The sequence below is a fragment of the Nesoenas mayeri genome (assembly GCF_963082525.1).
Source record: "Nesoenas mayeri genome assembly, chromosome: 17".
In the NCBI taxonomy this organism is placed as follows: domain Eukaryota; kingdom Metazoa; phylum Chordata; class Aves; order Columbiformes; family Columbidae; genus Nesoenas; species Nesoenas mayeri.
In genome coordinates, this window is record NC_137565.1 from 8537443 (window position 1) to 8561702 (window position 24260).

The 24260-nt window shown below is 43.6% G+C and overlaps 1 protein-coding gene across 1 annotated transcript in view; it reads left to right on the top strand.

Moving 5' to 3' along the window:
* Positions 1 to 4242: 4242 nt before the first annotated feature.
* CLTCL1 (clathrin heavy chain like 1) overlaps positions 4243 to 24260 on the top strand; it is a gene marked incomplete at both ends in the record, with an annotated part of 33948 nt that continues 13930 nt past the window's right edge. The window contains 16 exons of the mRNA XM_080355252.1: positions 4243 to 4284; positions 12435 to 12642; positions 16185 to 16453; positions 16722 to 16883; positions 17303 to 17416; positions 18220 to 18393; positions 18710 to 18907; positions 19285 to 19485; positions 19605 to 19757; positions 20396 to 20518; positions 21241 to 21378; positions 21562 to 21726; positions 22130 to 22310; positions 22663 to 22826; positions 23351 to 23476; positions 23792 to 23934. Of these exons, the coding sequence (XP_080211378.1) occupies positions 4243 to 4284; positions 12435 to 12642; positions 16185 to 16453; positions 16722 to 16883; positions 17303 to 17416; positions 18220 to 18393; positions 18710 to 18907; positions 19285 to 19485; positions 19605 to 19757; positions 20396 to 20518; positions 21241 to 21378; positions 21562 to 21726; positions 22130 to 22310; positions 22663 to 22826; positions 23351 to 23476; positions 23792 to 23934 (2561 nt within the window). The remainder of the gene's footprint in view (positions 4285 to 12434; positions 12643 to 16184; positions 16454 to 16721; positions 16884 to 17302; positions 17417 to 18219; positions 18394 to 18709; positions 18908 to 19284; positions 19486 to 19604; positions 19758 to 20395; positions 20519 to 21240; positions 21379 to 21561; positions 21727 to 22129; positions 22311 to 22662; positions 22827 to 23350; positions 23477 to 23791; positions 23935 to 24260) is intronic.

The window sequence follows — 24260 nt, forward strand, 5'->3', positions numbered from 1 at the left end:
AGAACAGTCCCTCTGAGGCAAAAATACAGCTCTTCTCAGGGCTGTTCGCAAATACTGAGAAAGAGCATCAGGCTACAATCCATAGGAGGAGCCAGAAAACCAGACAGCTGGAGGAGAGCAACCTCTGAAAAATAGAGAAACATTTACCAAGAGCTTTTCCATTTGCACCGTTAGGGGATTGCTGGGGATTACACCCTTCTCAGCCGCTAAGTGCTGCGGCTCTGCCTTTGACAGAGCAAGAGAGCAGCAGTTGGCTGATCAGAGGGGTGACAGCACAGCAAACATTCAGATTTGAGAGCCTTTACGTTTCCTTTCAATAGACTGTAGGAGAAATACCTTCAATAAGGCCAGTAGTGCCTTTCTGTTGAGAAATCCCAAACTAAATATAGAAAAGAAGGTTAAAATATTCAGTGAAAACTTCCTTACACAGAGCTGACTGCACAGAGGTCAGGTTTATTTCAGGTAGTTGCAATGTGGTGAAAAGATGGCAAATTACTTTTCCCTTCTTTTTTTGATTTGTGTCAAAATTTCACATACTATCAGCAAGCTCTTCAGAGCGAATCACGCCCGTGAAGGATCTAACCCTCGTGATCGGCAAAGCCAGGTGTTCAAAAGAGCAGATGTTCAAACACAGAACAGTGTAAAGAAGGTACAAATGAGAAAGACATCGGCAGACAGAAGTGTGGCAAAGCACTTTTATGTAAAATGAGATGCTTTTTTTACTACAGAAATTATGGGTTGTTGTAATTAGTTTTTGGCCAGCTGGGAGTGGGCATGAAGCATTTTATTATTAAAACTGGATTGAAGAAATATAACAGACCTTTAATTTTAATTATACTTTAAAAGAGCCTTGATTTCCTCAGCCAGTGGTCTCTCTAGTACATGTCAGCAGTTTAGTGCCAGACTACTAAGAGTAATTACACACATACACAGTGATTCTTGTGCATTTGTAGTTCTTGCTAATAAAAACACGTCTGAAACAAACCTGTTGTTTCTTTCCTTTGTCACAGTTTTCTTTAAAATATCAACGATACAAAATTATATATCCTGTAACTACGTACAATGCTTAAGAGGTTCTATTTAATTTGTGAAGTGATGAAAGTCTGTGGCTTGGGTTTTTTTTTTAAACAGAGCTAGTTACTATAAATTAGAAAGCAGAAGCTAGCAGTTGGAGGTCTGGATATGAATAATGAGCATCCATGAAATGATTGTGAAGGAGGCCAGTTGACAGAGGCCAACACTGAACAAATTAATTACACCAAAATGGGCTGGTAGCAGATCATGCCCTCATGTCCCACGGATGGTCTTGTCTCTGCAGCACTGTTGACTTACCCTCATTTAGAGACTGATGGGTAAAGTTGTGGAGTTTATAGCCATGGAGTTATTCTATGCAGGGACATGAGCTGGACTTGATCTTTGTGGATCACTTCCAACTCGGTACATTCTATGATTCTAAGATTCCTGGAAAAATTTCCTGTTTTCTAGGCTTTTAGAAAGACATGTTTGTGTTTGGAAGGAATCAATGTGTGCAGAAGATGTATTTCATGCATGTCTATACCATGTATCTGAAGCCCATGTAGCCCTCTGTAATGCTGACCCCAAAAAACTGTGACCTGCTGATTTGTGCAGTGGTCCAGTTAGAAACTCAACACAATCTTGGGTGTTCAGGTCCCGCTGTGTGTTCCCAGCTGGCCAGATTTGGGGATGGAAGCTCTTGCTCATGAGGCCAATGCTTTTTTCACACATGCTGTAAAAATGCTGAGATGCTGAAGTTCTTCTAGAAAGCAGATAGTAACAAAATTTGTGTTGTGGCCTCTACTCCATCAGTTTGCTGTCTTCCACAGAAGTTGACAGGAGCAATGTCAAGATCTTTCCTGGTTTATATTACCTTCAGTCATCCATAAATAAACTGCTACTAACAAACCTACAGAGCAGATGCCACTCAAACCGCTTCTGAGACCACGTAAAGTTCTCTCCACCTCAGCTCCATTCTCACTTGCTGTGGTGAGAACGGCCCTGGGCAGCTGAGCCCAGCGGTGAGCCCTCCAGCCAGAGCTGCGATTTCCTGAGGGATGGGGCTTGAGCGGCACCTCAGCCCCAGCACCTCCTGCCACCCGTTCAAGGGGCTGCTGAGGGTTCCCTCAGTCCTGCTGGAGACCTTCAGATCTCCCCCATATGCCAGAGGGGTGCAGCCTGTGACTGTGGGTGCCAGGAGGAGCCCAGGTGTCTCAGCAGAGCCGTACCTTCGATTCCTTTGGAAACCTAACCCAGTTCTGGTAATTCTCAGCTCCATGTGTTAAAAACGAATGAGGTTAAGTAAAAATAATGAGGTTTTAAAGTGTAATATATTTTGAATTGTTTTAATCTGCCTTCTGGTTTTGAGTCTTCAGGGGTCCCTTGTTCAGCTTTTCTTTGCAACCCACAGCATGAGAAACTCATTTATAAAAAGTTGAAGCAGAGATTCTCCTTTAATCTTGTGTTTCCCACAGCTGGGATCTGGGAAAATGCGAACACTGCGATGCTCCCCATAGAACCGCTGGAGTAGCAACACTGCAGCAATCCGTTTCCATCTCCAAGGATTACTGTAATTTAGGAGAAACATAATAGCAGCAATGTTACCTTCACCTCCCCCATTTGATACTAATGGGCTGACTGGGAGCGGGAGTAAAGAAAAAAAACGGTGTTGACAAAGTTGGACCCTCCACTTCTTGGTTATTCGACAACTTCCCAATTTACCATGTCAACACTCCAGGGAAGGAACCCTATTTCCATTTAGAAATCCAGCAGGGCAGAACAGCAGGGTGGCTTCTCAAACACAACCGATAACCAGCCATGAAGCTCACGGCTACCTGGGGCAGGGCGCTGTGGGGCTATGGGCGGCTCAGGGCGCTGTGGGGCTATGGGTGGCTCAGGGCGCTGTGGGGCTATGGGCGGCTCAGGGCGCTGCGGGGCTATGGGCGGCTCAGGGCGCTGTGGGGCTATGGGTGGCTCAGGGTGCTGTGGGGCTATGGGTGGCTCAGGGCGCTGTGGGGCTATGGGTGGCTCAGGGCGCTGCGGGGCTATGGGTGGCTCAGAGCACTGCGGGGCTATGGGCGGCTCAGGGCGCTGCGGGGCTATGGGCGGCTCAGGGCGCTGCGGGGCTATGGGCGGCTCAGGGCGCTGCGGGGCTATGGGTGGCTCAGGGCGCTGCGGGGCTATGGGTGGCTCAGGGCGCTGCGGGGCTATGGGCGGCTCAGGGCGCTGCGGGGCTATGGGTGGCTCAGGGCGCTGCGGGGCTATGGGTGGCTCAGGGCGCTGCGGGGCTATGGGTGGCTCAGGGCGCTGTGGGGCTATGGGCGGCTCAGGGCGCTGCGGGGCTATGGGCGGCTCAGGGCCGTGGGCACCGAGTCTGGCCAGAGCACCAGCCGAGCCCACGGGGCTCCCAGGCGCTGCCGAGCTGCCCTGGTGCCCCAAGTGAGGCCATGGCTGTCAAAGGCCTCTGCGGCCGGGATGAGCCGGTGTCCACCCGAGAGCCGCCCTGTGCCGAACCAGCCCCGGCGGCAGGTGCCGGCCCGGCCGCTCCCACCACCTGCGCCCTGAGGGGCACGGCGGGGCAGCGCCTGGGAGACCCCGCCTTTCTCCTCTGAGGGGAGCATCACCCCCGGCACCTCCACCCCCGCCGCGGGGAAGGGCGGGAGCTCCGGGGGCCCGTGTGAGGCGGGCGGCGGGACCGCGCCCCCGGGGCCGCAGCGCCCACCCGCCGCCGGGGGGAGCCGGGGAGGGGGTCGGGTCACGTGAGTGCGTGTGGCAGCAGCGGAAGGATACCCGGGCTCTGACAACCCCCTCCCGCCCCTCTCCACTGACCGCAACCGGCGCGGGGGGAGCCCCTCTTCCCCGCGGAGCCCCCTCCCCAGCCCTGCCACCCAGCGGGATTGGAGGGCGGCGGGCAGAGGGAGGCGGCGTTGAGTGAGGGCGAGCGACGGGCAGGGACGACGGGGCGGGGGGAAGAAGCGCCGCGGGGAGGGACTATTTGAGGAGACCCTGGCAGGCTGGTGAGGTGCGGAGTGATCCCGCCGCCGGAGTGAGCGGCCCCGAGCTGAGGCAGAAAAAGGGAGGCGAGCCCGCCGGGGCGCTCTCCAGCGAGGGCACTGCGCCTGCGCCGCCACCCCCTCCCCGCCGCCGTGTGGGGTGCAGCGGCGCCTGCCCTGCTGCCACCGCCGGCCCCTGCCCAGCGCCCCTGCCCCGGGGAGCTCGCCCCCAGCCATGGCCCAGATACTGCCCATTCGCTTCCAGGAGCATTTTCAGGTGAGCGGGGGGCTGAGGGGGCGCGCAGGGACGGGGCTCCCCCTGCTCTGCCTCGCCCTGTCCCGCAGAGCGGGGGGGCCGCGGCCTAGCGGGGCGGGGGGCGCGCTGAGAGGAGGGGGCGCCAGGCCGTGGAGGCGCCTCCTGCGGCCGCTGTGGCGGGGAGACCCGCTCCCTCTTCCCGCCTTCCCTCCGCTCCGGTGCGCGGCCGCTGTCCCGCTGGGCGCCGCGGGGGCGCGCGGGGCTGAGCCCGACCCGGTGCGGGCTCCCGGGGCTGCCGCCGCTGTCCGTCCGTCCATCCATCCATCCATCCATCCCCGGCCGCCTCTCCGCGGCGTGCGGGGCGGCCGCGATTTGTGCAGAGTCACTCGCCGCCTCAGGGACCTCCCGCTCCGGGGAGGGGGAGGCGCCGGCCGGGCTGCTGGTCCCGGGGACCGCAGGGGCTCCCCCGCCTCGGTGAGGTGGGCGCCTTCATCTTGCAGAGGGATCCAGGCTTGTCTGCTTTACCTCAACGACCATCAGCCTCCGGTTGCGGAGGTTTCTGGGAACCTCTTTCTATGCAGCTGCGAACTGGGAGGAAATTGGTGAGATGAGGTGCAAGAAACCAATTGGACTTGGAAGCTGCATAGCCTCTGTCCCTCCTTCCAAACATAACAGTATTAAAAAATATATATCTTCCTAAAAATGACATAGTTCTGCTCTTAATAGCCTGTGAAAACCATAATGCCAACGTTGGAAAAGATCCATGACTAATGGATGCAGCACAGACAAACCGGTTTATCTGTTTCCTTGTGAACTGGTGGTGAGAGAGGGTTGTAAATGGAGTGAGAGAGCAGCAGTCTCTGAACATGCAGTTTGCAGCAGGAATTAAAGGAATTTGCTAAATGAATGAGAGGACAGGAAGTGGACTTGGCAAGTCATCCCCGGGTCTATCCTGCCCCTTTCTGTCAAATCAGGCATCCATTTCAAAATATAGACTCAGTATCGTCCATCAGGGTGGACTTTGTGTCACTTCAAGCATTTCAGCTTGGGAAATGGTTATTGCTCCTTCCAGCTCCTTTTGGGAAGTGTTTTTCTGCTTGACTGAAAGGGCTGTCTTGGTCACTCCAGAAAGAGCCCTAGCCTGAAAAACAGTAATAGGGCTGACAAACTCCAGAAATACTGAGTCTCTGTGCCCAAGGGAGCAGACACACCTGTCTCTTTGGAGCTGTCATGGGTTAAGAGAGTTTAACATAGTAAGAAAGAATTATACTGTCATCCCCCCATCCCCCTACCAGTGTAGCAGTGACCAGTGTAACCTCAAGTGAATTCCTAAGAGCTGCAGTGCAGCTGAGTCAGGAACTTGAGACCAAGGTGTTTTGATGTCATGCTGCTTAGAAAGATGCTTATAGTTCTTATAATTCAAAACTGACAAACATAACCAGTCCTGCCAATTGCGTTTGGTCTATACAATAATGATGAGAGAACATCACAATATGTCGTAGGTGTAATGTGCTGCTTTGCATGTTAAATGACTGTTTCTGTGATGACTAGTATGTCTTGTAACGCTGGCAATATTAGCCTTGTGGTACTTCTGGTTTGGGTGGGGGGGCTACCCACTTCTCAGGGGATTTGTACTGAAGTCATATTCTATTTTTTGCTACCACCTGCTTTTGATCTTATTGAAAGAACTAAACCTGTGCTTGGGGGACTTTTCCCTAGCATGGGGGCTGCATAGTGGAAAGGGGAAAACGTGGGACCCACCATTAACCTGTAGGACTAAACTCTTCTGCAGGACTCACTCTCTCCTGCTCTCCCTCCAGCCTGAGCGCAGTAGCTCCAAAACAGTGTTCTGCTAAAGAGAAGTTGAGATTAGTAGTAGCTGGGAGTAGGAATGCAGTCAGGCTCCTCAGTGCTGCCTCTGCAGTTGTTTCTACATGGCAGGAGAAATGGGGAGGGAAATCAGAAGGAATGTGGGAACTGGTAGTGTTTGCTCTGGCTGGATATCTGCAATACAGTTTAATCAGCTCTAACTTAACATTATGTGTTGTAAACATCTCGAGTCATGAATAAATGATACGTGGTGCTTATTGTTGACTGGTAGGGCCTTCACTCCTTTTTGTAGTGCTTCACTGTTACCAATATTTAGCTTTAGTGTAACAGATCTAGTATGCTGCTTTATGATGTTAAATCAAAAAAAGTTAAAATACCGTGCAATTGTGGTAAGTTTCAGTGGTCTTATGTTACATCTTTCTGCACCTTAAGTCAATCTGTGTACCGTTTATACCTGTAGCCATTTTAATTAATGTGGCTTTAGGTAGTTAGAGTAGCTGTTAGCACTATAATTACCCAACTCCACAATCAGCCTGTTGCTGATGAAACATTATTTCACTTAAGTTCAGAGTCTTCCCAAGATAGTTGCATGTGCTTTACTAAAACAAGAAGTGAAGCATGCAGAAAGTGCTCTTCAGAGAATTAAACATAAGTTGCAGTGCTAAATACTGAACTCTTCTCTCCCACTCTCTCTAGCTGGAAGTAGATAAATGATGGTGTGAAGTGAAACAGCAATCTTGGTCCATGTAAAATCAGAGGAGTACTAGGGATCAGCAGACTGTTTACATTCTTCATGAAGTTTGTTTTGCTGTGTGTTGATCCTCCTGACCGAACTGTAGCTCCGAGCCTGTGCAAGAGGAGTGACTGCCAGTCACAGTGCACATTACTTTTGAAACTCTTACAGCTTGTACATTCAAGTCTTAATATGAGCTGACAGATGGAGAATAGATGCAGTAAGAGAAAGAGATCCAGGTCTTGATGTGGTAGTAGTCAAGCTGAGAATGCAATGAAGTTTTACTGTTTGTTTAGCTACATCTAATGCAATTGAACAGTTGTTTTTAGATGTGAATTGTGTAGCTGTGAGTATTCACATATTCATAAAGAACTTGCATCTTGCTCATTCTTCTCACAGAGAATATCGGAGTTAAGCCCCATAGCAAGGGAGGGGAATAAGATAAGGACTTGGTTTTTATGTCTGGTGTCGGAGCAGCTGCAGCAGTACCAACTGTGCCAGCTCTGCTATAGTGAAGTACTACTACATGCTACTTAAGCTACTGTGATTTAATCAGGTTCTTAACTCCAGTGCTTCTGTTGGAGCAGTGAATTATAAATTATTTACCAGTATGAACTCTTCCAAAGGGATTGTAGTTTACAATGGAAATGTTGTAAAAGACTAAATATACTGGTACATAGACTGGGAGCAATACTACTGGAATTCAGTGTACGAAGTGTTCTTGATCTAAAATTAAACTTTTCCTTTAGTCATTGGTTTGCTCTTAAAAGCTCGTCTTTGTCCTTTTTCGAACTTTTTTCAGTTTTCACTAGCAAATAACTCTTCTTGCCTGCAGAGAAAGCTCTTGCTTACAAAAAGTCTCAGCTTCCTAGGTTGGGGGCTTCATTTCTTAGATGGATAGATACATGGGTCTGTAGACAGGGTTCTGCTTTCTTTCAATAACTAATGCAGGCTCTTGAGCACAGTAAACTAATGTGAAAAAAACTTGTGTATGACCTGTTCTTGGTGCATAAGTTTTATGCGTCTTGGTACAGCACTGAGAAGGTAAGGTATCTTAGTTTTAAACATAAAGGATGTAGATTTACTTCTGTTATTTTCTGGACAAAAACACTTTCTATTTGATAGTCTGAGATGTCTTGTTAAGAATTACTATCTCTTGTGCAATAGGCATGATGGAGATGAAGTGTAATGGCTTTCATGAGTTTGCTTTGGCTAGATGTGTGCACTTAAAAGCACTCAGGATATTTGCAAGCTGTAAATAACTTTTTGGACTTGTATTCAAAAGGTAGGGCTAAATATTATTGATTCAGCTACTTAGTGTTGAAGAGACCATATCTGCTCCCTGTACTGAGGAGTGCCCTACATGTGGTAGGGATACTCATTCAATAAGTGATTAATCCTCAGCAAAGACATACAAGAACAGTTTTTTGTGTAGAGAGTAACTGTCATTTAAGATGACAGCCTAATTGCAACCCAAACCTGTGAGCCGGTGCTCTTGTGTGTTTCAGCTCTTGAATATTGCCTTTATGGCCCTCACCTGCCAGGATGGGAACTATAGCAGGAGATGAGGTGAGGGTGGGCAGTTGAGAGGGGATATCCAACTGTGCAGGATATACAGCTCCTTATTGAGCATGATTATAACTTTATATAGCCACATGCTTAAAAGACTTCTGAGAAACTGTATTATTGCGTTCTTAGTTTGGATTATGCTTAAAATTATATGCTTACAGAGCTTTTAGCAGGCAGTTTTTAGTATTTGGATGCCCACAGCGTCTGTCTAAGCCTTACTCTTTTCTAATAGGCTTAAAAAACAACAACTGATCACCTCTAAAAATCATTTCCACTAGAGCTGTATGTCATAGAGCTGAAATGGCATATGTACTGAGCCATTCAGAGAGTTCTTCTGACTTCAACATTTAACTGATAGTAGATTCCAAGTGTTAGAGTGTCAGAACTGAACACACAGTAAGTCAGGGTTAAGTATTTCCCATTAGAGAAATGGACTTATTTTAACTGACTGGTAGTACCAGTGTCTGAGTTGGTCTGTGCTGGGTCACTGTGTTCCACAGAAGGGGAAATGCATTAGAAAGCCCAATATTTAGTAGAACTCCTGTGTAAAAACATAACTCCATTTCTTAGGAGACGGTAACATGTTGGTAGTGGGGAAAGCCTAAATGTCAGATTAATAGTTATATTTCATCCTAAGTGTAGGACTCGTGTATCTTCATTGAGGTTGAGAATCAAATAATACATCTTGGGTTAATCTTTACCGTGTCACAAAGTTCTTAATAACTGTAAGATGCTTAAATTTGATATCTAATCCAGCCTGCAGTAATACTAGATATCTACAAAGCAAAAATCTGTTATCTGTTTCATTCAGCCTGAAAGTGAAGATAGTTCTATACTGTACATGTAGATAATGGGCATTTGGGCATGAAAGAGTAGGAGAGGGATTAAGCTGCTGCTTGTAGGACAGAATGTTATCCTTTCCTTTACAGCAAGACTTACAGTAACCTACATGGGGGTGTTTGGTAGGGTTTAACTGGCTTACTCAGAAGTGTGAGGTAAAATCATGCAAAGAGCCTATCCCCATAGTGTGTTTCTCTGGAAAGACTTTTTAAGAATCCTTCTTTTAGAAGACAACCTTAGTTTGAGAGTAGTGCTTGCCTTAGAAGCATAATATAAAACGAACATTTAGTAAAAATTGAGAGGCTTGATGTTGAGACCTTTATGAAAATAAACTGCAAAACCTCTGGTTTGTATATAAAAACTTCGGTAATGATCTATAGCACCTTTACTTGGAGCCTTTTAAGATACATAGTTAAATGCTTGCTGTGTCCTGTAATAAAATTTTCTTTATTCTGTGCTTGAGGTGAATGTGCTTTAGAACAACATAGTCCAGATTGTCTCAGCAGGTTTGTCCCACCAAGGATAGAAGCAATGCTGGCTAGTGTCCCTATTTTTGGTGGTACAGGGATTCTGCTCGTGTTCTTCTGTATAGACATAAAGAATATGCCTCTTACACACTGCTTCCATGTTATAGGAGCACATATGATCTTATGAGGATACTTTCTCACTCCCCTGATGACAGGAACAGTCTTCAGTGTTTTCAGACTGCTAAAATGTGTTGTCATCATTCCCTGGGGCTTGCAGCATTTGCGTGACCATCCTTTAGGTACTGCTGACATTTTGCCTTTAAAAGATATGACTGACTTCCTTAACAATCAGGATGGCAGTGATTCTCCTGCATAATTTAACATTACCTTTTCTGAAAGCTTGGCTAGATTTTGTAACAGTTAAAATAGGAAATCTTAATACCAGAACTTGATGCAAAATCTTCCTTATCCTAGTGAAGATACCCAAATTGTTATTCTGCAACATGGGCCAGATTTTGACATGAATAACCTTGAGTTTAAAGCTGAGCTTCAAGTAGGCTGATACCTCAAGATTCTCACCATGCAGAATGAGCAGATGGGGGGCTGTGTCTTGGAGAGCACGTCAAGCTGAAGCACAGTAGTTGACAAGAGACCTTGAAGAGGCTGTGTTTCTACTTCAGTACTCTGGAAATACATCTGAGTTTGGATTAATTAAATCAAGTTAGGAACTTGATTATGCTGCAGTTAAATCACTTGTCCAGACTTGTGACAATCAGTCTCTTGGTAGGTGGACACAGATCATGCTCAGCATTAAAGTGCTCATGTGTCTACTATGTGAAAATGTAATTTGTCACAATAAGAGGACATTGTCCTGTATAGAGCAAGTGACCAAGAACAGTGGAATTAAGAGCCCATTGTTTATTCCTTTGTTGTTCAAGTGCACAGAAGTTGATGGAGCTACAACTTTCATGTTTATTGGGTATTGAAACTTTCTGCATTATGTATGAAAAGTGCATGGTTTGTCTTGATATGGAAACTTCTTTCTGTACTGACACAGAAGCCTGTAATAGCTGTATGCCTAGTGGACTTGTTTTCAAAACTCTAGCTGCAAGCAGCTTCTGATATTCTTGTGCCTAAAACTGTCATTCTCTTTTGGAATTAATAGCACCTACTCAAGTTTACTAGTGTATATTGAAGACTTTTCCTATGAAGTGAGATGTTATGGGCCTCAGTTTTGCTGAGACACACTTGTGGAAGGGAGTGAATGTCTTTTTACACATGCGTACATTTGGCTTGTATTGCATTACAGAAACTTGAGTATGTCAAGATTAGCAGCTACTGAGCTGAATAGCTCTTCATTAGTAAGCTGGGCAGAAAACAAACAATTCCTGAGGTGTTTTTGGGCACAGTCCTGGCACACCGCACTTGTAGGTATCTCCATTACATACCCAATTTATGATGTAGTGGGTAGCTTTACAGAAACTGTAACAAGCCATGATGAGGCAGATCAAAACACACTCAAACAGTGTTTGTGACACTATAATGGGATTGATGCCCAAGGGGTTTAGTCTATTGTATGAAGGTCCTGGTGGTATGTATTAAAGAGGTCTAATGACTCTGTGATGCTGGTGGTAGTTTCTGTCCTGCCTCCTCGAGGGCAGTCATTTTTCACTTGCAGTGCACTGAAAAGTAGTATAGGTTAATGCCTTAAGATGCTTCAGTGAAGCTGATACAGTTCCTCTGCTTGAAAAGCATTGCTCTGGGGCATAAAGCAGGTGCTCAGGCTTGTCACAGTTACTGTTATATAAAATGCAGCTTGCATACATACCAAGCTGGGGTGCGCTGGTAGGGAGAGCTGATTTACTGCAGACCAACTGAAACAGTGATTCACCGCCGCCTCCTCCTGTTCACCTGACACGGGAAGTGAATGGAAACAAAGTTAACATGAGAGGATGAAAATGAGAAATAGCCATCTTCTAGGGCAGTCTATTCAGTGACACAAAATGACTTTGTTACATTAACTGCTTTGTGCCTACTGCCATATGATTGAGCATAAGTTATGTTTTGAGAGTTGGGCGTAAGGCTGGAGGGGGTCTGCATTGAAATGCCTGCCTTGGTTGAGCCAAATGGTGTGACATCTTGGGCAAGGAGAGAATCAATGACTATTTTAAAACACCTTTCTTAGCTTTCACTGGTAAGAGTTAGGTTCTAAGAAGTAAGATGAACAAGTCCTATTGGGGAAAAAAAAGAGGGCCATTTGATACCTGCTATGTAGACTTCATTCCATAATGCTGCTAGGAGTGGGATGCATAATGGTAATTGGTTCTTTCCACAAAACCCACTGATACTGTGTGTTGTGGTTCTGCCACTTAATAAGTTTTTGATATCAAATTTACCAGCCTTGATAAATCTGGAATAGGGATGCTACTGATAGTATACAGCCTATCACATTGCTAGAACCAGGTTAAACAATAAATGCTATGTTAAAACTCCTTTTAGTTTGCGTCAATAACACAACTCTGGAATGGCTTTAGGACTTGAATACTTAGAATTGTATAGTTCTTTAGCTATGGACCAAGAGTCAGAAGATTAGTTGTAGTTCCTTAATAAATATTATTGACAGAGAAATATGCCAGTCTTGCATTTCCTTCTAGAGGAGAGTTTAGACAGATGCTTGAGTTAGACCTTCAGCATGGGAAGTATAATAAAGCACTTTTCTTCTGTCTTTCTAGCTCCAAAATTTGGGCATTAACCCAGCAAACATTGGATTCAGTACCCTAACAATGGAATCTGACAAGTTCATCTGCATCAGGGAGAAAGTGGGAGAGCAGGCACAAGTAGTGATAATTGACATGAGTGATCCAACAACACCCATCAGACGTCCAATTTCTGCTGAAAGTGCCATCATGAATCCAGCCTCTAAAGTAATTGCTCTAAAAGGTGAGTAACCCTTTATTATTGTAGTATGAAGTATTTTTAGCTGTATTACTGCTTATGTTCTTAAAGTTTATGTAAACTCTCTAAGAAGAATGTATATGAGGATAAGAATTCTTGCCTGAACTTGCATGCTGTATTTTTGGCAGTGGATTTTTCAGTAATATTTGATTTGCCTCCAGATAGGTGTGAGATCCTTGGGCTTGTCACTGCAGCCTCCTATTCTCACTAAGGACCAGGTCAACATATGGTATACTATCCCTTTAAACAGGTGTTGTAAACAGAATGGACATGTATTTAGATGAATAGGGCTGTAAGGCCACTCTTACTCACTGTTCTGTCCTCGCCCTTTCTTGTAGCTTTGAGCTTACTAGATACCAACAAAATGTTGTAAGGATTGCCAGTAACTGGGAAAGTCTGAATGTACAAGCATGTTAAGTTTGGCAAGCATGAGATCTTGCAGATAGAAGACCTCTGCTTATCGGTACCTGTGGTGTTGATACTGCCTTTAAGTAGCGCTCAGAGCTCAAAGAAATAATTATAGTATATCTCTGGCTCTTTTATTAAATGACCCACTTCTGGTATTTAATCTCAATAACTATATACTTTTCTTCCTGCATCTTTTCTAAACAGATGGTGAGTGAACTTTGTCATGATGTTTCATGTTCAGTAGTACAGAATGGTCTAATCTCATAAAAAGTACTGAACTTCAAGGTAGCTGTTTGACAGTTCACTTTATAGCCAGGTGGGAGATTCTAAATCCTCAACTGGTATTGTAGTGCAAATGTTCTCCATTGGCTTGTTGCTAACCATCTGGCTGCTTTGACTATTGACTGTACAGAATGAAGGAGAAGAGTATGTTCTTATGTTTGTGTGTGTGTGATGGAAGTACAGTCAATAGACAAAACCAAGTTACAATATTTTTATGAGAGACCTCTGCTAGCATGTCCTGTGTGCTATTCATTTTTGCCTAAATGTGTTTTTTATTGTGGAAAATTATAGTGAAATTACTTAGGGGTCCAAGAAATAACTGTCCTTGAAACTGGCACAAAACCTGTAGTTTCTTGTCTTTGATCTCAGGCTTATACTGACATTATGGGAAAAGGAATGTGTTAATGTTTGATTTCAGCTGAATCTATGATTCAGCGAAGATGCTTATACATCTGGCCAAGGACTGCCTTACCTGGGGTGTGGGTAAAGGTAACAATGAAAAAATAGCAACCTCTTAACAAATCTGAAGTTATCCGTAGTCTTGGACCCCTTTAAACAAACCATATTGGCAAGGAAAGTGCCTTCTCTACAGTAGCAAAGCTTCATCTAGCCCTTAAAAGGAATCTATATCATCCAGTTTTAAAACTAACCTACTAACTAAATGGATTATCATCAGCTTTGAAGAATATAGCTTTATTCTTGCCAGTGGTAAGACTTACTCAAAAGAAGTATCATTCTGTCCCTGCAGAGTGAATAAGTTTGTCCTCTGAGCAGATAATGTTGAGTGAGTGATGTCATACTGACATGCAGAGTTATGTTGTTGGCTCTTGCACACTTAATGATCTCTTCTTCTATCAGTAATCCAGTGACCGAAGTGTTGGGTAGAAAAGAGGATGAATAGAGCTACCCAACCAATATGTTGTTACCCCTGATAACCAGCAGAAGTACAGTGAACTGCACTGAGACGTGGTTTAAATCAGTCTGTCGATCCAGACTTTCCCTGCTGATTGACTGAGGCATCAGTAGTCAAACTCTTGCATATTGTGACTCAGTGTGACATGAGTGGGAATTGCTCATAATCTAAGGATTATTGAGCAATAAACATACAAACCCACTCTTAAAGAAGAAATGAAATGGTTCTGGATTTAAGCTGAAATACAGTATGCACAATTTCATTTCTGGATTGCATGTGGCATTTTCCTGATGTACCAAGGTTTATGCTTTGTCCTTGTGTTTGTGATTCTTTTGCTTTGCTCTGTATTGAGAGTACTCCCCAGTTGGTGTAAGTGGAGAATGCAGCACTCAAGGTGCTTCCATTCCTTGTGGAAAGGAGAAACTTCATGCTCTGGTGAACTGAAATGTAAATTCTCATGCCAGTGTTCAAAAAATGAATCAGCTTACTTGACTACACCTGTAGAGATTAGTCCTAAGTAGATTGAACAGTCTGGTAGCTTAATCAGAAAAACTTAAGTAAGACTCTGTTTTTTTTTTTTTTGTCTCAGATCTTGGCCCAAAAAAGTGTTCAAGTACACATAAGACTCAAACTTACACTTGCCCTCATCATGACTTTATAGCAGGTTCTGCTTTCTTAATCCAAATAATGGAATTTTTGGTAGTTTAATTACAGTTTAGAGTTCTGAAGCTTGAATTTGTTGCCGTACTGAACAAATTGTACTGCTTTGAATCCTGTCGCACTCAACATGCATAGTCTGAAGTCTTGTGTTCTCTCGTGGCACTGTGTTAAACTCATATGATCAATTTACTGTATAAATTATGCTAAAACATTATAGAGCAGTCTGAGATGTGTGTTAACTCAGGGTTAGTATGAAAATGATTCCTCAGTGGCCAGCAGCCTTTGTCTGTCAAAACTTTCCAGGAGAAGTTTTCTACCAGTTTGACAGAAGTGTTACTAGCAGGGAAAACACTCCTGAAATAACGGCATTACAAGCCAATACTCCAGCAGTCTGAGTGGGTGTCTTGTGAACAGAAAACAATATTCTTAGAGCTGAGTTGTCTCATCTGCAGAGAAGTAAAACATCACTCTGATTTCCTGAAAGGAAGAGAGTTCCTTATGCTTTATAGCTTTGTTCAGTTAACATCAGTTTTAAGTCTATCCTTACTAGCTGCTTCTGGTAGTTAAAAGGAATACTAAAGTCAAGCTAAACCTGCAATATAGTTTCCTAAATGATGAAGCAGCAACCTTAACTGGAAGTAAAGCTCCAAATCCCTTAACTTTTGACTGACCTCTTCAGCAGACACTTGTATCACAGTTGTACAGAGCCCATCCATCTCCTAGTTAAGTGCACGGTTTATTCAACAGAAAAATAGAATGGAAGCTGTGGTCTTTGGCTATCTTGAGCTGTTCCAAGTCTTGCGCTGTTGGACTCCAGGTCATCTACAACAGCGACTAAACTGACAAACTGGAGCCATTCTTTCTATTAGTTATACTAAATGACATCTAGCAGACACCTATCACTTGATATACCAGTGCTGCTACCTAAACCAGTGTTTACACAAGCTCTGTAGCTTAGACTGTCTTTTGAATACAACTTATAGTTGATTAAAATGTCTATGCTTGTCAGTTGTTGGAATGTCCATGTAAGTGTCCATAAGAAGCAGACTTTTTTGTTTCAGGGATGATAGAGCTGTTGGGGAAGGGGAGGGGATTCTGTTTGCTATGAGTCAAGTATCAAAGGAGCATCAGATGTGACAGGGCACTAATCCTGTCTGTAGTATCACTGGAACAGTGGGTTAAACAGGGTGCTTGTAAATATGGAGAATACAGATGGCCAGTGTGGTAACCTGTCCATGATGTTTCTTGGGTTTTGTCACACTAGCTGGGAAAACACTTCAGATCTTTAACATTGAGATGAAAAGTAAAATGAAAGCCCACACGATGGCAGAGGAAGTGATCTTCTGGAAATGGATATCTGTGAATACAGTTGCCTTGGTGACAGAGACAGCAGTCTACCACTGGAGCATGGAGGGAGAATCACAACCCCAGAAGATGTTTGACAGGCATGCTAGTCTTGCAGGCTGCCAAATCATCAATTACAGAACAGATGAACACCAGAAATGGCTGCTGCTGATAGGAATTTCAGCACAGGTAAGTTACCTGTGCTGCTATGAAAACAATCTAGAGAGCCATGCCCCCCCTTCACTTAATAGCTGCTATTGTTTCTTAACTTTGGTTCCTATAGATTAAAAAATCAAAAATTTCTTTTTGGTAGGAATAACCCAACTTTTAATGCAGTTAAAGCATTGGAGGAGGGCATGAGAGGCATTTGCTGCTTCTTAGTTTACTGTCCCAAAGGTCTTGCTGTAAACATTTGAAATCTTATCTGTAAAAGCTAACCTTTCTTCTTTTTTCCTAGCAAAATCGTGTGGTTGGTGCAATGCAGCTGTACTCAGTTGATAGAAAAGTCTCCCAACCTATAGAGGGCCATGCAGCAGCTTTTGCAGAATTTAAAATAGAGGGAAATGCCAAACCTTCTACCCTCTTCTGTTTTGCTGTGAGGAGTCCCGCAGGGGGCAAGGTAAAATCTGCAACTGTTTTCCTGTTTTGCTGTAGCAGAACTTGGTACTAATAGAACTTCAGTGATCACCCAGTTTAGTATATGCTCTCTGAAGAACACGTTGGGAACCATGTGCATAGCACACTTTGTCAGCATCATTTTGGTGTCTGCTTTTGGTGGATTTTTTGTTTGTTTCTTTGTTTTGTTTTGTTTGTTTGGTTTTTTTTAGCTTTTCCTGGTTTTTACTTGAAGTTCTGAAAAACTTGTCCCTCTGATAAGAATCTGGAACACAGCTCCTCAGAATGTGTTGATTTAGGATTGGGTGGATATTCATCAGCCAAGTGTGGCAGATGACTTCAGTAGCATATCTGAAGAGAGGAACTTCTTTCATGTGGCTGTACTTGCAGGCAGTCTTGTGACATATTCTTTTCTCTTCCTAGCTACACATAATTGAAGTAGGTCAGCCAGCTACTGGAAATCAACCATTTGTTAAGAAAGCTGTTGATGTGTTTTTCCCACCTGAGGCACAGACAGACTTTCCTGTAGCAATGCAGGTAAATGTTTGACTCCCAAAAAAATCAACTTTATAGCTTGTCAAGTAGCTGCCACCTCTGTCATAAAGAATGCTTTCTACTTGTGCTTTGCTGTCATTCCTCCTAGTTCTGGGAGGGGGGTGTTAATAGATTTGTGGGAGGTAGCTATCTCAGAGCATGCAACTGCTGACCAGTCTAATAGACCAGCTTCATAAATGAACCAAGAGATGCCTTAAGGTAAATAAAGCAAGCTGTCTACATGGCAGGATTCATGTCCTTCAGCTCGAAGCTTAATTAACAAACATCTGAAGGCTTGTTCCAAAGTGAAAATACTTTTTTTGTCTGAAGACCATTTTGGCTTGCAAGCCTCCCCTGTTTAAGTGCCTTGACAGGCAAACTGGACTACTCAGTAGCTGAGCCTGGTTTAACTTCTGCTGGTGCTTTTGTGTAGGCCTTGTTGGAAGAGAGTTGAATTATCTCATTAATATTTCTGAACAGAAACTTGTACTGACATATCTAGACTAGAATGCTAATTATGCCCAGACTTTCTCCCTCAGCCTGGCTCATTAGGATGAGGAGTATATCCTTTGCTGCAGATGAATTTTAATTTCCTTTCAGCCTCTGTTTGGTGGAACTGTGGCTCCAAATGGCCAGCAAAGCTGTTAATTGCTTTGAGCCTGTAAGGAAAAAGCCTGAAGCTATATTTGTTCTTGATGTCTGTGCAAAGGCATGTTACTGCAGTACCATCTTGTGACTAGGCTAAAGGCAGCTGTCTTAACAGTTACAATCTTAGTCTTGACTAATAAAAACTCATCTTTTGGCAGATTGGAGTTAAGCATGGTGTTATCTACCTGATCACAAAGTATGGATATATTCACATGTATGACTTGGAGTCTGGAGTGTGCATCTACATGAACCGTATTAGTGCTGATACTATCTTTGTCACAGCACCTCATGAACCTACCTCAGGCATTATTGGTGTGAACAAAAAAGGACAGGTAACAAATTCAGCATTCTGGTTTTGGTCCTTCTAAAGCTCAGATGGAATGTAACAAACCTATTGAGTGATTTGATGCAACAAATGTCATGAAAGAGAGCAAGTAACTAGTTGATTAGTCAGTTTTTAACTGTTCCTAGTACAGAACTGCATGGGTAAGAACTTAGTGGGTTTGATTTTGTGTGTGGTGGTGTTTGGTGGTGGTTTTTTTAATCATCTACTACTACACTGATGGGCTGCATAGCCATTTTGTTGCTGTATTTCATAGTGGTTGTGGCAAGTACAGTACTTCTCAATATACCTTTTGTCCTTTCCAGGTGCTTTCTGTATGTGTTGAGGAAGACAACATAGTGAACTACGCTACAAATGTTCTCCAGAATCCTGACTTGGGACTGCGTATGGCTATACGTAGTAATCTGGCTGGGGCAGAGGAATTATTTGCCAGAAAGTTCAACACGCTGTTTGCTCAAGGAAGCTACGCAGATGCTGCTAAAGTAGCTGCATCTGCACCGAAGGTAAATAACTCTGAAGGTACAGCTTAGAAGTCATGGACGTTTGCCTTAGCTTAGTGGATTTGCTTAGCTCACTTGCATTTCAGTACTTGACATTCAAATACTGAAGTGCTGCAATACTAGTCCTCTGCAGTTTGGTTGTTGCTCTGACTAATACCTTCTCCCATATCCAATAAAGGAGCATCTCGTATAGTTTTCCAACCCTAGACTGGACTTGTGGCCACTGACTTGTTGCTAGAATGTCATTGTTTCGATGAAAATCTTCACCGTGAAGGCTTAAGAGTGGATGCTTCAGCATATAGCTTAATACCTGGTTTTGACTAATACTATTCAGCCTTCACTAATTAAACATTGCTTCTCTCCATCTTATGCCTCTTCAGGGCATTCTACGTACCAGTGATACGATCAGGAAGTTCCAGAGTGTACCAGCTCAGCCTGGGCAGGCCTCTCCCCTGCTCCAGTACTTTGGAATATTGCTTGACCAGGGACAGCTGAACAAGTTTGAGTCTCTGGAGCTCTGTCGCCCTGTCCTACAGCAGGGCCGCAAGCAGCTTCTGGAGAAGTGGCTGAAGGAAGACAAGGTAGGCTTGATCATGACACTTAGTTCTGTTGCGTTGTAACAACTGAGTGTGAACAATACTTTTGTTGATACTACATCTCTGAATTCTTCTGCCTGACAAAATATCATTTCTGACTTCAGCTGGAGTGCTCAGAGGAGCTGGGAGACTTGGTGAAGACAGCCGACCCAACCCTTGCACTCAGTGTCTATCTTCGTGCTAATGTGCCAAACAAAGTGATTCAGTGCTTTGCTGAAACTGGTCAATTCCAGAAAATAGTGCTATATGCTAAAAAGGTAAAGCTGTTTACTACAAACTCCTAGACTTATCTTATGTTTAATGTGTACATTCTCAAGCTATCTTCCATGAGATAAGTTTGATTCCTGTCACTTAAAACTGATAAGTAGGAAAGATTGAGAAATTGTGTTTTCTTCACTGTCATGTTGCAAATCATAGTGTATGGCCAAGGTCTGAGCAGTCTGCAAAAAAATTAGATTCAGAACATCCAGAATTTTATGAACTGTGAAACTAATGGACTGGCTCAAGCTTATTCTGGACAATAAAGATAAGATTCTTCTTAAATTCATAAGACACTTGTTCTGTAATTCATCCAGAAAAAAAAGTGGCCTGATGTCCCCTTTTAAGTTTAGGACCTTACTTGATAGATAGTGTCTTAAGACTGTTTAAAGACTTGTTCCCAGCAGTTTTCTTACCTAGTAAGAGAAATTCCATGGCGCAAGTTCGGTTACTAAGTAGGTGAATACTGAACTACTGTGTCAACAGACAAACGGTGCTTTTGTCTGAGAATTCCTGGAAGACGGTGAATGAGCATAGCAACCTCACAGCAGTTCATAGTGCCTGTGATAAAGAATCTGAAGGCTTAAGTGATGTGTAAAGCTTCCCAGCCATGCATGACTGTTTCTGAAATCTCTAGGTTGGCTATACCCCAGACTGGATCTTCTTACTGCGAAGTGTGATGAGAGTCAGTCCAGAGCAAGGCCTGCAGTTCTCTCAGATGCTGGTACAAGATGAGGAGCCACTGGCTAACATTAACCAGGTGATGCCTACAACAAGAGTTCTGGTCTCTTTCTAGACAGAGGTGATAGCGTAGTACCTTTCGGGGGGACTGGTAAGGCCAGTTCAGGTCTCTAGTTGGCTTGGTTAGAAAAGGGACTTTTAAGTCTTTAGAGGCAGGTGTGCCCTGCAGTTCTTTTGGAGGCTTTCTGGCTTATTACTGTAATATTGATAATGAATCTGCCACAGTCGCAGTCTAGGCAATAGTGTTACTGTCCTACTGTTGGTTTTTATGGAGCACATTAACTCCTCCCATGCAGAGAATTTACAGGAAGATGAACAAATAAATGTAAGTTGAGTGCTGAGTGCCAGCGGCCATGTCTGGTTAAGAGAGAAAAATAAGGCAACATTTTGCATTTATTAAGTAATTGAAGCTATGTAGAAAAAGTCTTAGCTTTTCTTGTAGCAACTATCCCAACAAGAGGGAAGGGATGGGATTTGCAAACTGCATTAAAACTGGAGTGGGTGGCAAAATCTGGCATAATAGCTCAAAATAGTGTGCTTCTTATGTTCTAGAGAAAAAGAAGAAAGTGTGAAACTTGTCTCACTATTACTAGTAGTAATCTTATGAAAGTAAAGGGAAGGTAGTGTGCTGGGTGCTGTGATGAGCTGCCTTTCTAGTGTTCTAGCCAGGCCATGAGTGTACACACATAAATGTGCATGTGTGTGTATAAACCCCTTCTCTAACTTGACCAATCTCAACAGATTGTGGATGTATTCATGGAGAACAGTCTTATTCAGCAGTGCACGTCCTTCCTGTTGGATGCCCTGAAAAATAACCGCCCTGCAGAAGGCCACCTTCAGACTCGCCTTCTGGAAATGAATTTGATTCATGCCCCGCAGGTGAGACCTCTTAATCTAGTACTTCCAGAAACTGAAGAAGAGACAGTAGTAGGCTTGCACAATAATATGATGTCTGATAGTGGTATCTATAAGTAATTTAGTCATTGCTGTGGCTTTTCAACAGCTTTTAAGATGAGCTGCTATGATTCTTCAGCAGTCTGAATATGAAATGTAACCTCCTAGGTTGCAGATGCCATTCTTGGAAACCAAATGTTTACGCACTATGATCGTGCTCATATTGCCCAGTTGTGTGAAAAGGCAGGCTTGCTCCAGCGAGCTTTGGAACACTACACGGATCTCTACGATATTAAACGTGCTGTTGTTCATACTCACCTCTTGAATCCTGAGGTAAGTCTGTTGCACAGAGTAAGAAAGTAGAAGCTTAAGTGAACACTCTTTAGTACTTCTGTAGCTGCTAAAATCTCTGCAGCCACTAGAAGATGGGTTGTAGGTCCTGAAGTACCACACACAGCTGTGATTCAAGACCACTTGTGCAGTTAATGATTAAACTTTAATCTGTACTTCTTCTGGTTTAAATCTGACCTCAGTTTCTCAGGTGGGCATTCAAATCTTTCTTCCAAACTGCATTTTTTGTAGTTGTAAAGATGGCAAGTGTTTCTTTTGAAGTCCTTGGTCTTAATGCATGGAAGACTTCTCTCTAGTAGCTGGGGTAGAAACTCTGCCTAGTTGCCACATTTTTAGAAGTCAGTCAAATCCTGTGTAAGTTAGTAAAATTTCTTTCTCTTTGCAGTGGCTTGTGAATTTCTTTGGCTCTCTCTCAGTTGAAGACTCTGTGGAGTGTTTACGTGCCATGCTGTCAGCCAACATTAGGCAAAACCTACAGCTATGTGTGCAAGTTGCTTCTAAATACCATGAGCAGCTTGGTACCCAGTCTCTTGTGGAGCTCTTTGAATCTTTCAAAAGCTATGAAGGTACAGTATTAGAGGGAAGCAGCTTACTTGGAAGCACTGTTTGATTGAGGTTAATAGTAAGGTTTGTAGCTTTTATGGGAGAGGTACTTGTCACATGGCAGGACCTTAGGATGCATTTGTCAGAGCTCATCAGTGTGAGTTCTAGGGATAGCTTTGTTCTAGGTAGTTTCTTACCCTCTTGAGTAAGGATCAGAAAGCAAGATGAAACCTGAAAGAGGGGAAATCAAAAAAGAGTGTTCCTGCAGTTGAATGAAAGCTGCTCCCTCAGCTGGGATGAACTAAGTAACAAGCCAAAGCCCATAGGAGTCTGCAGTTCCTTTGCTTACCCTTCTAACTATGTGACTCTTTCTAGGACTCTTCTATTTCTTGGGTTCCATTGTAAACTTCAGCCAGGATCCAGATGTTCACTTCAAGTACATCCAGGCAGCTTGCAAGACTGGTCAGATAAAGGAAGTGGAAAGAATCTGCCGTGAAAGTAACTGCTATAACCCGGAACGGGTGAAGAACTTTCTGAAGGTAAATACTCTGTATATTTTGCTTAGCAGCAGAACTACAGCCTTCTAATGGAGGGGAGTACCACTCAGGGTTTAGCTGCCATGGCTGAGAGTAGTCTGCTGTGTAGCTGGAATAGGAGTCTGATCATATTCCAGGTGTATAATAGGTTCTTCTAGGCTATCTCTGGGAAAGCAAGCCCAAATTCACCATTCCTTTAAAACTGGCCTGCATTTGACTTGTACCAACTTCACGAATATGTTGTCACCTAAGAAGAGGTGAATCCAGGTAGGCAGGAGGAAAGACTGTGGTAAAATATTCAGCAGAAGCTATAAGGATATTGGCTAGACAAAGCTTATTAAAACTGGAGTGAACCTGTACTGCAACACTTTGTGTGCTTTGTGACTGGTAAAATGGGATTTTAATGCCACTACATCTGCTTGGCAGTCTAAAACTTAAACATATTGTGACTTCTGTGGTCAGACTTTCCTGCTTTGAAAACACTTCAACAAATGGTGGCTGCTTTTTTTTTTCCCCACGAAATACAGGAGGCAAAGCTCACAGACCAGCTTCCTCTGATCATAGTCTGTGATCGATTTGACTTTGTTCATGACCTGGTGCTCTACTTATATCGCAATAACCTGCAGAAATATATAGAGATCTATGTACAGAAGGTAAGGAAAATCCAGTTTTAAGCTCTTGCTCTTTCCTTCCTTAGAAGAAACTTAACCTTTCAGTAAAGTAAAGCAGAATCTGCTATGTCTCTTATGCTCACACTTCTAGTGCAGAGGCTCTTCAATAAGCCTTTGTCTGTTACAAACCTGTTAGTGTAGTTTTTCCTGGAATGTATATACAAATGTGTTAGTAACTTAAAATTCACTGCTCTAAATCATATTTAAATTGTTAACTAGAAGTTCCCCACATGGAAGACTGGGGGTGGATTATTAGTAATGCTTGTAACTAATTCTAATGATGGTGGTTTATTCCAGGTGAATCCTAGCCGTATACCAGCAGTGGTTGGAGGGCTTCTTGATGTGGATTGTTCTGAAGATGTCATTAAGAACCTGATCATGGTGGTTAGAGGCCAATTCTCAACAGATGAGCTGGTGGCTGAAGTGGAAAAAAGAAATCGGTAAAGAAAAATGCATCTGTAGACAGCAGAGTTGGGCTTTCCTGACCCTGCTGTACACCCAAATTGAATTGGATGCAGTTTTTTTGAATAATGCGATATTAATAATGTTTTATATTTCTTTATCAAAAAACAGCTTAAATTTGCTAGTCAGTCTCTTGAGTATTTGGGCCCTACTGGAATGCCTGACAACACTACATGATGAATAACATGGCTTTTGAACACTTCTTGTACAGCCAACCATGGGATGTGCATTTGGAGTAAATCTGGATAAAACCCTTTTGACAGTCTTGTTGTAGGCACACAGCAGCTTGTGTAATTAGTTTTTA